Source organism: Euphorbia lathyris, chromosome 1 (assembly GCF_963576675.1).
Source record: "Euphorbia lathyris chromosome 1, ddEupLath1.1, whole genome shotgun sequence".
NCBI classification, from domain to species: domain Eukaryota; kingdom Viridiplantae; phylum Streptophyta; class Magnoliopsida; order Malpighiales; family Euphorbiaceae; genus Euphorbia; species Euphorbia lathyris.
The window spans coordinates 80,406,864-80,419,678 of NC_088910.1; the positions used below are offsets into that span (position 1 = coordinate 80,406,864).

Below are 12,815 nucleotides of genomic sequence, written 5' to 3' on the forward strand. Positions count from 1 at the left end.
TCCGAACATACTCTCAAAGACAGAGAATATGTAGCACCTCTTCAGCCTAATATAGCAGAATGGCTGCGTACCAAAAGATTGACTCGCGAAGTCTCACTAGGTTTAGCCAATGATTCAGTTGTCGCTATAATCATACTCGATCTCTGAAATCACGGGCCAAGTGGCCTTGAAGGATATCAGGTCCCGATATCTAGGCACAATCCCTCCTATCAACAAGAGACATATGGCCCACTATATTCCACAATTTGTAACCGTCTTCTACAACTCAACATCAGTATGAATAGAGTAAGTTCATCTCGAGGTAAACAAATTCATTCATTTTCATCAAGTTTACATTACAACTTTGTTCACCGATTGTGATCATCATATACTCCTTTTCATAAACTGACTTAGGAATCAGAGCGGATTCGCGATACAATACTTCATTTTAACCTTGCTTTTTGTGCAGTTGCAGGTTGATACATGGACTCTTAAGATTTAACCACATCATTAATAACAAATAACCAATAAAAATATACAAAATTGATTCAGTTTATCGGCAAACTTATTTGAATTGTTCAATATAACAGTTAAATAATAATCAAACTAGCTTTTTTTAATTTTTATAACTTCAAATCTAAAATTAATCTTATTTAAAAATATAAGAATTAAATTTATATCATACTTTGGATTTAATTTACACTTCACCTAGGTTAAGTTTTATCCTTACCCACTAACTATATAACGAGTCTTCAATTAGTTAAATACTACTCTTTTTTTTTTTTCTTTGCTCTACAGTCGTCAAGATTTAAATCCATGAAATAAGTCACCCGGGGTCCCGAACCCAATGAAGGACATAAACAAGCTGGGAAAAAAAAAAAAAAAAATTCCTATATATATATATATATATAGAGAAGGGGGAAAATAGCAGAATTCGGTACCGTCTTCGTCCTCCTCTTCAACATCATTGCTTTCCATTCCACCAATCAAAGGCCTCGTATGAACCCTAGCCACTGAATCTATAGTTGTACAGCTCCATTCAACAATCAATTACCAGCACCGGCCACCTTCCACCTGCTGTCTCCACCGCGTTTAACGCCTTCAATTTGACCGCCTATTCCACATGTCTACCTTCCCTTCCCTTCTTATCCACTATTTTGTACCCTCTCTTCGTCGTCGCCGGTGATTAACCCTATCTCCGTCGGCGATGTCTCCGACGAATCTCCAGATGTAAACTCCACATTTTTTTTTCACATTTGCCCTTCCCCCTCTTCGGCGCTTCAATTATTTATTTATTTATTTATTCCTTTTTGTCCTTTTTAATCTTAATACCAATAAGTTGATTGATAGCATCACTTGACATTACCAGGACCCGGCAATAGTAAGCTTCCTTACCCTTTTGATTTGTTTCCTTACCCTTCTGATTTGTTTTTCTGTTTACATGAGGAGCATATATTAGGTTTTGAGCATTTTGTGTCATTTAATAATAGTAATGCTTCAAATAGAAGCAGCACCCTGACAGTCACATTTCGTCATCAAAATCTAATCCTTTATCTACTCTCTATTTCTAATTGTTGTTCTTCTATCCAGATAATTAGGATTTGACTTATAATTGTGAGCCTTAATTGCAATTCTGTTATCAATGGAATCTATATTCTATCATTATTGTCCATTATCATCTGGTAGTGTTCCTTACCACCTTGATATTTTAGTTCAGTACCATGATAACTATGCAATAATGAACCACTCCCTTTCATAGTTATTAAAGGCGTGCCTATGGCGCACCAGGCGCAAGCCTTAGCGCCATGACACCCCCATGGCGTGGCGCAACCACCATGGCACACGCCTGGTGTGCCATTTTGCGCCAAGGGGAAGTTGCCAAAGGCGCACTAAGGTGTGCCTTGGTGAGTTAGGGGCAGTTTTATGGTTTTTTTTTGACAGTTTGAAGGGTCCAAAATGAGAAAAAAAAATACAAATATTAAAAAGGAAGAGAGAGATTATACATCTGAATTAATTAGAAGAGGCAAAGCAGCCAAGGGAATTCAAATTCAACATGATTGATTAATTTGGAGAGTTTTGATGAGGAGTAGAACTTAGGATTTAGTATTCAACTTTAACTTTCTAACATGGGGTTTATTTTTCATTTTAAAACTTACTTATGCTTAATATTGTCATGATTTAGTATTCATTACATTTTTATGTTAGTTTTATAGTTTTATGATTTTTGTTTTCTTAAGTGCACCTTGTCTCGCTATGGCGCGCGCCTTCGCCGTGCGCCATGCGCCAAGGCTCCAAGACCCCTAGCGCCTTAGTGCGCCATGCGCCTTTAATAACTATGCTCAGTTCCCTTGGTAAATGATGAACAAATCCAAATTATATCCAAACCTTTCAGTTCAATATCTTCATACCAACCAAAACTCCTGCCAAATCAGTGTAAACTTATTTGCTTCTTTGAATTTTGTAATTACTTTCTGACATAATCAGCATACAGTTAAAGACTCAATACTTTTTAGGTTCTTCTGGTTCTAAGATAATCCTAATCAGTCTTGTTGTATTGCTTAATTTGATATTGGTCTTTATGTGGTCTCCTGAAGCGATTGCTCTCTTATTGCAGTGGAGTTTGGGGTTAATGGTGATGCCAATAGTCTGACGGTGGGAACTCTTGAGATGGAAAGTGACCAAGCAGGTGATGAAAATGATATTGGTGTAAATCTTGTTGAAGAGGAATTTCAACAAGATCTGGACGATAAAGTTGACAGAGATTCGTTAGATGAGGATGTAATCCCAGACACGATTCCATCAGTGGGACTCGTTCTAGCAGCTGAGCCCTATGTGGGACAGGAATTTGAATCTGAAGCAGCAGCACATGCATTTTACAATGCCTATGCCACACGTATAGGATTCATCATACGTGTAAGCAAACTGTCTCGTTCAAGGCGTGATGGCTCAGCTATTGGCCGGGCACTTGTGTGCAATAAAGAAGGATTTAGAATGCCTGACAAGCGTGAAAAAATTGTTAGACAAAGGGCAGAGACAAGGGTTGGTTGCAGAGCAATGATTTTAGTGAGGAAAGTAAGCTCTGGCAAATGGATTGTTACAAAGTTTGTTAAGGAGCACACTCATCCCCTGACACCTGGTAAAGGTCGAAGAGATTGCATTTATGATCAGTATCCGGTTAGTTCTTGCTCTCCTATTAGACTTTTTTTTTTTTTTTTTTTTTTTTTGCACTATTCAATTTAATTTAGAGGGCTACTTGCAAAAGAAAACTGGATGAACTCAGCGGCTTTGAAATTTATGTGCATATGAATTAACTTTCAAGATTTGCAAAAAATTAGTTAATACATCACTTCTTCAACCTAACAACAATCTTCATATGGATTCATTAGACTTGTTGCTTTTTGGAAGTTTGAATTGAAGAATCTATAGAGTGTCCTTAGGCTATGCCAATTGATTTCCTGCAATGCATTTTGTTCAGGTTATACACTTTTAGTAATCATACATTTTCTCAGTAAATTTTTTTCATTATTTACTCCACAACTAATTTTTAAACAATTGCATAGTTATTAAGGGCCGCCTCATCATGCGGTGTGAAAGGCAGGTTCATTTACGAGATCTGCCTTAAGTGACACAAGGCATATAAAAGGTGTGCCTTGTTAACGTTGTTCCTGCATATGTATGTGTGTATATATATATAATTGTTGTTATTTATTTATATATTGTTGATAAATTTGTGGCATTTTTGCCTACATTTGGAGATTGAACCCACAACCCACCTCCCTTTTGGACTGTGGTAGGAACCAAGGCATTGCTTGGTGGTTAATTATTGTTTAATTTAATCCATTCTGTTACCCTTATAATTTATTTGGGCACTAAAAAAGAACTTACCATGCTTCTTCTCTTACTTCATCAAATCAAAAGAAAAAAAAGAAAATAAAGGGTCAGTTCTGAATCAGGACTGGGTTGGTAAAAACTGGCTCTGAACCAGAACCTAAACATGTTATAACTGTGAGAAGAGAATTCAGTCCCCGTTCCATATTTTTATGCAATAACAGGCAATTCCTTTCCATTTCAAAATTTTTGTCATAAAATATAATAAAGATTATATATTAAGCCTGTCTAAGATTCATATTTGTAGTGAAAGTTTACTTGAAATTTAAAAAGGCCAAAAATCATGCTATTTATTGTATTCAAGTTTAAAAAGTACAACTTTGAAATGGATTGAAGTAAATAATAACCATAAATACGTGTTTTCTGCATAAAATTGATTTTTTTTTCTTTCAAGTATAATAGGAGTATGCAGGCATTGATTCCTCTTTAACCCAAGAAGATATGCAGACAACTTTTTTTTCCAATTTTGTCAAACAAGTCTAATCCCTTCTTTTAGAAGAAGTTACTTTAAGTAAAAGGTCCTTCTAGAAACACGTGTTTTCATTCTGTTTTTAAAACCAATTGCATTTTAATTTTTATTCTATTTTGTATTAAAGTATTGAAATGTCTTCTTTTTTTAATAAATGTTATGTTTTTAAGGTTTGAAATAGTGAAATTTGAACTTGAAACTAGTGGGTTTTTATCTATAATTTTAGCAATCTTATGGTTGTTCAGTTCAACTTCCACCGAAGTTCTTAGAATCGTGGCTTAGGCTCTAGTCTCAAACTCTTAGGTCTGTTTGGATGGAGCTTGCAAGTGGTTAGGATGGAGCTTGCAAGTGGTTAAAGAATGGAAGGGGAGGGAGGGTGAGATGGGGTTAATGAAAGTGGAGGGAAGGTGTAATTAACCTTGTTAATATGTTGCTTGGACGAAGGTGAAAGTTTAATAAGGTTTTATAAAACTTCTATGAAGAAAAACCTTCAAAAACCTCTAATTTGGTGGAACTCAAACAAACAATTAATTAACCTCCATTTAATATTCAAAGCTCCTTCCCAAACAAGGTTAATTATCACACTCTCCCTCCATTTCCATTGTTTAACCTCTCCTAACCCACATCCATAGTTGTTAAAGTCACACGCCACACTAAGGCGCTAGGGGTCCTGGAGCCTAGGCAGAAGGCTCAAGTGCGCACCAGATGAACATAAGGCGCATAAAAAAAAAAACGATACAAAATCTAATTATCAATATTTGATACTAATGTCTATAATACTCTATTAGTAGTTAAGGCACAAGTTATGGTGAACTAAAATACAAACTTATAACCACACAAACAAGACAAAACCACATAAAAACATAATATTAAACGTCAAAAACACCAAATTAAGTGTTGACAACAGAGACTAAGGTGGTGTTTGATAAAACTTAAACTTAAGTGCCGAAAAAAATAAGTATTGAATTTTAGGTGCTAAATACTATAAATGCTGAAAATATTAAATGATGTAACTGTTAGATAAATACTAAAACTAAATACTAAATTTAAAAATATTAGTTGATGATGTTCAACTTAAAATTTTAAGTTAAATATTGACTTACCAGAATAAGTGATTTTCTGATTTAACTGAAATTTTCAAGTGACGTTACCAAACAAGCTAAAAATCAGTAAGCATTTAATGTATTGATTTTAAGTGCTTACAGTTGTTATCAAACAAGCCCTAAGATACTAAAACTACAGTAGACCTCTGTTGGTTTCTTGTGTTGCACTGCAGAAGGATCTCCTCTCCTTTACGTCTCTTACTCCCCTCCCTTCTATTTTTATGTCTCTTCTTATTCTTTTTTACTTAGACCAACGGTTTAGATTTAAGTTTACTAAATAGGATAAGTGGTTGAGATTAATCAACCTTTTATTTAGTGAGAGCAGTAAAAAAGTTTAAAAACCTAATTGTTAATCAAAACACAGAAGAGGCGCACCTGAGGAGAGGCTGCGAAGCCCAAGGAAGGCACACAAGGCGGGGGCCTTCTAAACAGAGCCTCACCTAGGACTTATTAGCGCAGGACCTTGAGCCTCGCCTGAGGCGCGCCTTTAACAACTATGCCCCCATCAAAGCAGTCCCTTAGTGTCCAGCTTGTGAAAGGTGGCTCTCTTCATAAGGTGTTCCTTGAGTTAGATACAATGCATAAAAAAGGTGTGTCCTGTAAGCATTGTCCTTGTATTTGTCTAATTATTATTATTTCAATATAATCCATCCTGCTACTATTACATTTTTTTTAATGAGGAAAGGATTTTACCATGCTTGCATTCATACTATATCAAATCAAAAGGAAAACAGCAAAAAAATAAAATAAAAGGAAATGAATTGATCGGACTATTATGTAAGATATGATTATCCTGTACCTAGTGAGGAGAGGAGACTTATCATAGCTAGGCTTGGTAATGAGGTGGGCAATACCCATTCCCGTTAACTCCCATCCTGTTTGGGGCGGAGAATCCCCAAAACGCAGTACTATAGGGTCAAGGATGGGGAGGAAAACTTGTCTGCATTCTTGGGGATGGGGCTTATGATGGTAATTTCCATCCTCACCTGGTACACTTGAGGATATCTTCATGTATATCCATGAGAATACCCATTAATATATAATCATAAACAATATGTTATATATTTTACAGTTTATACTCTTTATATATTATGTTATAGTACTTCTATACCAATTAATATATAATTTATCTTTCTTAACATTAATTAATTTTAATATTAAAATTATTTCAAAAGATGTGTTATTTTATTTTATTTCTGTTGGATGTTTTGTTATGTTAACGAATTGATACAACAATATTCAAGTTCGTAGTTTTTGAATGAGTTTATTCAAGTCAACAATTTTTTAAATTTGTATTTGTTCATGGATGGTTTTGTTCTAGTATATTATTTTAGAAAAATAATAATGGGAATGGTGGATTCCCCCTGGGTATGGGGATGCTCGTCGGGGCAAGGATAGGAACAAATTTATCCCCATTTTCTATAATGGGGCAGGGATGGGGGATCCCCATTAAGAACAAGGATGGGGATATAATTGCTCACCCCATTGCCAAGTCTAATCATAGTAGATTAATCAATGTATAAAATGTTATGTTTACCTCCATTTGTAGTACAGTAGTACTGGATGGCAAAGTAAAAAAAAAAATGCTTTCAGGCCAGTATGCCTTTAGTACTTAGAGATGAGTTATATATTGAATTTCGAGAATTGTTGAGAAGAAGACGATGATGATGTAATAATTACAGGAGATTAATATGAATTATGAGGAAGATAGTGTCAAATTTGTGATAAGTGTTGTGAGGGTTATTGCACTGAGTAGGAATGAGGTGTTCTTTCAATCTCTTTGCACTTTCTCTTTATTTATCTTTTTAGATAATATTGATGGTAAGCGCATGCATATTTTTGTTATGGTAATAAGTATTTTCTATCACAAGCTTGTTTTAAACCGGTATTTAAACCAAACAAGTGTGCCCCTTGACCTCTGATATTGAGAGTTCTTTCACAGTTGATTAATCAGTGTCTTTAGGAGGGAAATTTGTGCTGTTCGCTTGCTATACACCAGCTTTTCACTGAGTTGGACGGGAATTATTACATAGTTAGGTCAAATTTTAAAGAATATGGGGCAGGCTCCAAATCTAAAAGTTGAGCGCTTATTTTAATTATGATTCATCTACTACAAATTTGATGCTGTGCTCAATGCGATAATTGCATCACAGAAGGAAATATATGATAGTCGCAATATTTGCTCAGTTTTCTAGAGTTCAGAGATTTGGTGACTTAAGGCAAGGTAGCGTACCAAATTATACGTGAGATGCGGAGAGGCAGTTTATGATTGTACACATAAACTTTCATTTGGGAGATGAGTTTTTAAATGAATGAAGGGTCAATTTGGTCCTCGGTCTTGGCTTGTATGGTCAATTTAGCCTAAAATAAATTTTAGGTATCAGTTTGGTCCTTTAACTTGGTTTTTGGGTCAAATCAGTACAAAAGGACAAGTGTCAGCATTAGATTGACACATGTAAGAAAATGCCACCAGTCATATTCTGTTACTTTTCACTTTTTGACTATTTTGACCAAATATGCCAAGTTGTGGACTAAATTGATATCTAAGTTCATTTTGGGCGAAATTGTGGACTAAATTGATCCTGTAAGCAAAGTTTAGAGATCAGATTTACCATTTGTCCATTCACGTATTTCTGAAAGTTACTAAGCTGTTAGAATGTATTTTAAATTGCTATGCAAATAAGTTTACTGACAATTTAACAAATCTGACATTGGCTGCAGAAGTTAAAAGAAAAACTGGGTTAAGGTTGCCTAAGGTTGGAAATCCAGGGGCCTTAAGGATGATGAGATAGTGATAGCATTCAAGTGATTTCTGTGTTTTTTAGGTCTCTAGTAAGACAAGATCATGGTCAAATTTTGGAGATTCTGATGTTTAAGTATTATTATTTCTATTTTATTTTCTCTTATGCTTATCGACATTAAAGTTAAGACTTGGTGGTTTAGCAGCATTGTGGCTTAAAAAATGACAAACGTAGAGGTTCCATCTTTCTTGCTAGCTACATGACTAGTTATAGCCTTTGGTGCTAAATTTGAGATAGGTGCTATTTACTAGTTGTGTTTGTTTTTTTTTTTTATATATATGAGTATTAAGTAACTAACATGTAGAGTATATTGTGGTGGGCAGAATGAGCATGATAAAATCCGGGAACTATCACAGCAGCTGGCAATAGAGAAAAAGAGAGCAGCGACGTATAAAAGACATTTGGAATTATTATTTGAGCAAATTGAAGAGCATAACGAGAGTCTATCAAAGAAGATTCAGCACATAGTAGAGAGTGTGAGAGATATGGAAAAGGAAAAGAAAGAGCAGCAGAATCATGTATAGTTCCATTACATTTTTTGCTCTTTTATTTTATTTTAGGAATCGGGTATACAAAAGCAACAGATAGATTCTTATGACATTCTAACTTGTTCTAGGTCACTCTCAGGTAGTTATCAAAATTGTGAAAAATGTTTGGGTTTGGATAGGAGAAGTTGAGAGTTGATGTATAGTTCTCCATTCCCATCCATGCCTGTAATCTTCTCTTCAATTTTTTAAAATTTGTCTTATAGAAAATTTATTTAATCATGTATTTATCTATAGTTTAACTCAACATTTCTAGAACCTCGAATTGTATAGATTGGAAAATGTATTTATTTTCTTCTTATAATTTATTTGTCTTTCAATTCAGGATCAATTTTATCAGGACTAAATTACATACATGGCTACTTAACTTTGCCTTTACTGATGTGATCTTACTAATATTATAGGCATTTAACTTCAAAATCACTTAACCTTAACCATTTTAATAGAAGATAGAAGCCAATCTTTATTAACTTTAAATTCTTTAACTTTTGGTTTTGAGGTTATTTATGTGTTGTTTGGTTAAGAGATGAATGACTCTTTGGATAGAGAAGGTTTAAATGTGATTTTAAACAATTTTAATTTTTGGATCTTTCTGTTTTGAAGCATTTAACGGTTATTTTAAGAATGCTTGCTTTTATAAAAGGTTACGATATTAACTAGGTATCAGAGCATCTCCAATGGAATAGATATTATTTTGAGAATGTTTACTTTTATAATAGGTGTCAGCTATTAATATGAAGTTGATCTTTAATTATTAGCTTGAGCTTTTAGTTCAAACGGTTTCATGATATGGTATCAAAACCTCTGTGACCAAGTGGTCGGTTTCGATTCCTGACAGCTCTATTTATCCATTTGTTGAGTTATTTGCAGGACATCATATATCATTTATGATTGAGTAATGGAATGATTTTATGTTAGAATTTAAAATTTTATAAGGGGTTTTAATAGTAGTAAATTGAGCAATTTTATTTTATGTTAGATTTTAAAATTGAATGAATATAAGGAGTAACTGCAAATATAGTGGTATGAGTGTTATTTGTTCGTTTCATTAGTCTAGGACAAGAATGTCTTTATGAACATCTTCTTTCCATGATTATTGTCAGCACATTTGAATATTCTTTATTACATTTTATATTCATGATTTTGCTTAACATGGTTGTCAGCAAATTGTAATTCACAATGACAAATTTACTCTTTATATAGAAATTTATTTAGAGATTACGAAATTACTTAATAAACTACAGTTAAACCTCGATAAATGAATATTCGATAAAGTAATAACCTCGATTATATAATAAATTCTTCCGGTCCCGACTTGGGCCAATGGACTAAAGTAATAACCTCGTTAAATGCATTAAGTAATAAAAAATGTTTAAATCCTTAAGGGCCCAATGAAAATATAAAGTAATAATTCTTAAATTATATACAAAATATATATATCGATCAATATAAATACCTAAGAATTTACAAAAAAAACAAGACCTATAATTGTGCCTGTAATTATGCCTATAATTATTTGATTGATTTGTAATTATGCTAATATGATAATTACAAATCAATCAAATAATATATTTCCTAAACAAGATAATTACATATCTAATGAATATTTATCGATAAATGAACAATTTATTAATTTATCGATAAATGAATAATTTATTCATTTATCGATAAATAAATAATCTCGTTTAATGAATATTTTTTCCGGTCCCAACGATATGCATTTATAGAGGTTTTACTGTATGCACGAACGAGTGCTCACAATCACCAACAGGCCATTTGCATTTCCTAATTTTGAAATTGGCTTTATTACCAAAAACTTAAACTCAAAATATATCCTTTCTCAACATTCTTTCTAGTATACAGAACTAAGCTTTTTATTTCAATTTAAATGTTAGCATAAACAAAACCTTTTATCATGAACATTATTAATTTTAAACTCATTTCTATTAGGACAAAAAAGTCAATTCCTTTCAATTTTAGCATTTAGTTATCCTTGAAAATACTTTTCTAGAATAATTTATTTTTTCCTACAAAATTACACGCTTTTATGATTTCATTGTTAACAATTTATATACATTCGTGTTTGGTGGGAAGAAAGTGTGGAAAAGAAAATGTATTCAAACATACATAAATTAATAACGATGCCGTATTAGATTGATAATGATGCATAGATTAATAATAATGACGTATTGAGATTACCAGGATGAATGTTTTTAGACTCTTTGATCTGTGTTGTGAATAATCCCCTGAATACACTTGGATGATTAAGTTAGTGACAAGTGTAATAAGAAAATCTAGAAAAAGAGAGATTTTGGACGTCTTTATTAGACCCGGCAAAGTAACACACGACCCGATGACACAACACGAACACGATATGCTTTTTTAGTGTTAGTTTTTAGGGTTTTATGACACGACACGAAATGACACATTAATTTTCATGTCATTTTCGTGTCAACCCGAAAACACGAAACTGACACGGATATTGAAAATTATTGTTATATTCTCTTGTGTTTTTTTATATCACTTTATTAATAAAGATAATAAAATTATAATTATTAATTGCAAATATTGATTTGAATTTCCTAAATTGTTATAAATACATTACATGACCCTCATGATATTATCGAACTTTTCGATAATTATTGTTAACATACTAATCTAAAAATGATATAAAATGTTTAAAAACAGTATCATATCTTCTTATATTTTTAAGAGTTATTATTAATATATATGCATAACAAAATTACATGTAACCCGAAAACACGACACGAAATCGACACTAACCCGAACAGGTTAACACGACTTTGACACGAAAGTTTTTGGGTTTACTCTTTTTTGACACGAACCCGAAATGACACGACACGAACACGACTCGAACACGATAATTGCCAGGTCTAGTCTTTATATAAGCATTGGATCCAGGGGAAAGGATTTCAGTGTCTGACGGTATGGGACCCAAACTCCTTTTGAGTGGATCAGGGTGCAGTAAAGGCTATATGGGCTTTGCGCCTTAAACTCTAGCCTATGATATATGGGTTGGATTTTTTTTTTTTTTTTTTTGTCCCTGCTTTATTAGGCCTATTGGCGATGGCTGCAGCCATGGCCAACGGAGAAGAAGATGCTATCTTCTATTTTGTTTTCCAAGGAATAGATTTAATCAACAAATCTCACTTCTAATTGCAAGCCTTCAACAAAATTTGATTATTGAGTTACATTTGATACAAAGTCTTAGATTTCAATTTGTTCCTAATGATATGCGGTTGAAAGAGTGACTGTGAGAGAGGACGGTAGAGAGAGAGGGACGAAAAAGAAGGGGGAGAAACAGAAATGTTTTTTAAAACAAAAACTGAAATGATTTATTATTATATTTACTAGTCGAAAACCCGTGCATCGGGATATGAAATTTTTATATAATTTAGATAAATAAATAAATTTACATATTTACTTTATAAGTAATTTTATATATGAAAAAAATTTATATTATGTATATTTAAAATTAATATATATATATATATATTTATTGATAATTCAAATTAAATTAAATTAATTTTGAAAATAATTTATTATTTTTTATAGAATTTTAATTAAAGGTGATTTATTTATTTATTTATTCAAAATTAAATGATTAGTAATTTTAATACATTTTCATATTTTTTTATAATTGGAATTCTGTAAAATAATACTAATAAAATAGAAGATTAATTAAGAAATATATTAGAATATAATGAAAAACCAAAAATTAAATTAAACTACAATTAAAATTAAATATTATATTAACGATACAAAAGAATTACAATCTATGTTAAACAAAAATTGAATTAAACTACAATTAAAATTAGATATTATATCTACGATACAAAAGAATTACAATGTTAAAATGGAAGCAACATCAATATATTATGCTATCAACTATTAGCATCAATACTTTTCTAATGTTGCACACGAAGAAATTTTATCAATTCAATATGTTACATATAAAAAAAATAAAATTTATAAGAATTTGTCACAAATTCATCTTGATGATAATCAT

The 12,815-nt window shown here is 32.4% G+C and overlaps 1 protein-coding gene across 2 annotated transcripts; it reads left to right on the forward strand.

Annotated features, from left to right (window-relative positions):
- The first annotated feature begins 806 nt into the window (after nt 1–806).
- Nucleotides 807–9,019, forward strand: LOC136203165 (protein FAR-RED ELONGATED HYPOCOTYL 3-like). 2 transcript variants are annotated; one of them, XR_010674734.1, is made up of 4 exons: nt 807–1,360; nt 2,594–3,153; nt 5,804–6,029; nt 8,564–8,689. XR_010674734.1 is itself a non-coding variant. In XM_065994250.1 (3 exons), coding segments are annotated over exons 1-3 (762 nt in total). In that variant the 5' UTR covers nt 832–1,359; the 3' UTR covers nt 8,765–9,019. The 2 variants fall into 2 exon arrangements, 1 of the variants encoding a protein (XP_065850322.1); XM_065994250.1 differs by lacking the exon at nt 5,804–6,029 and having other exon boundaries at nt 832–1,360; nt 8,564–9,019.
- The last annotated feature ends 3,796 nt before the right edge of the window (nt 9,020–12,815 follow it).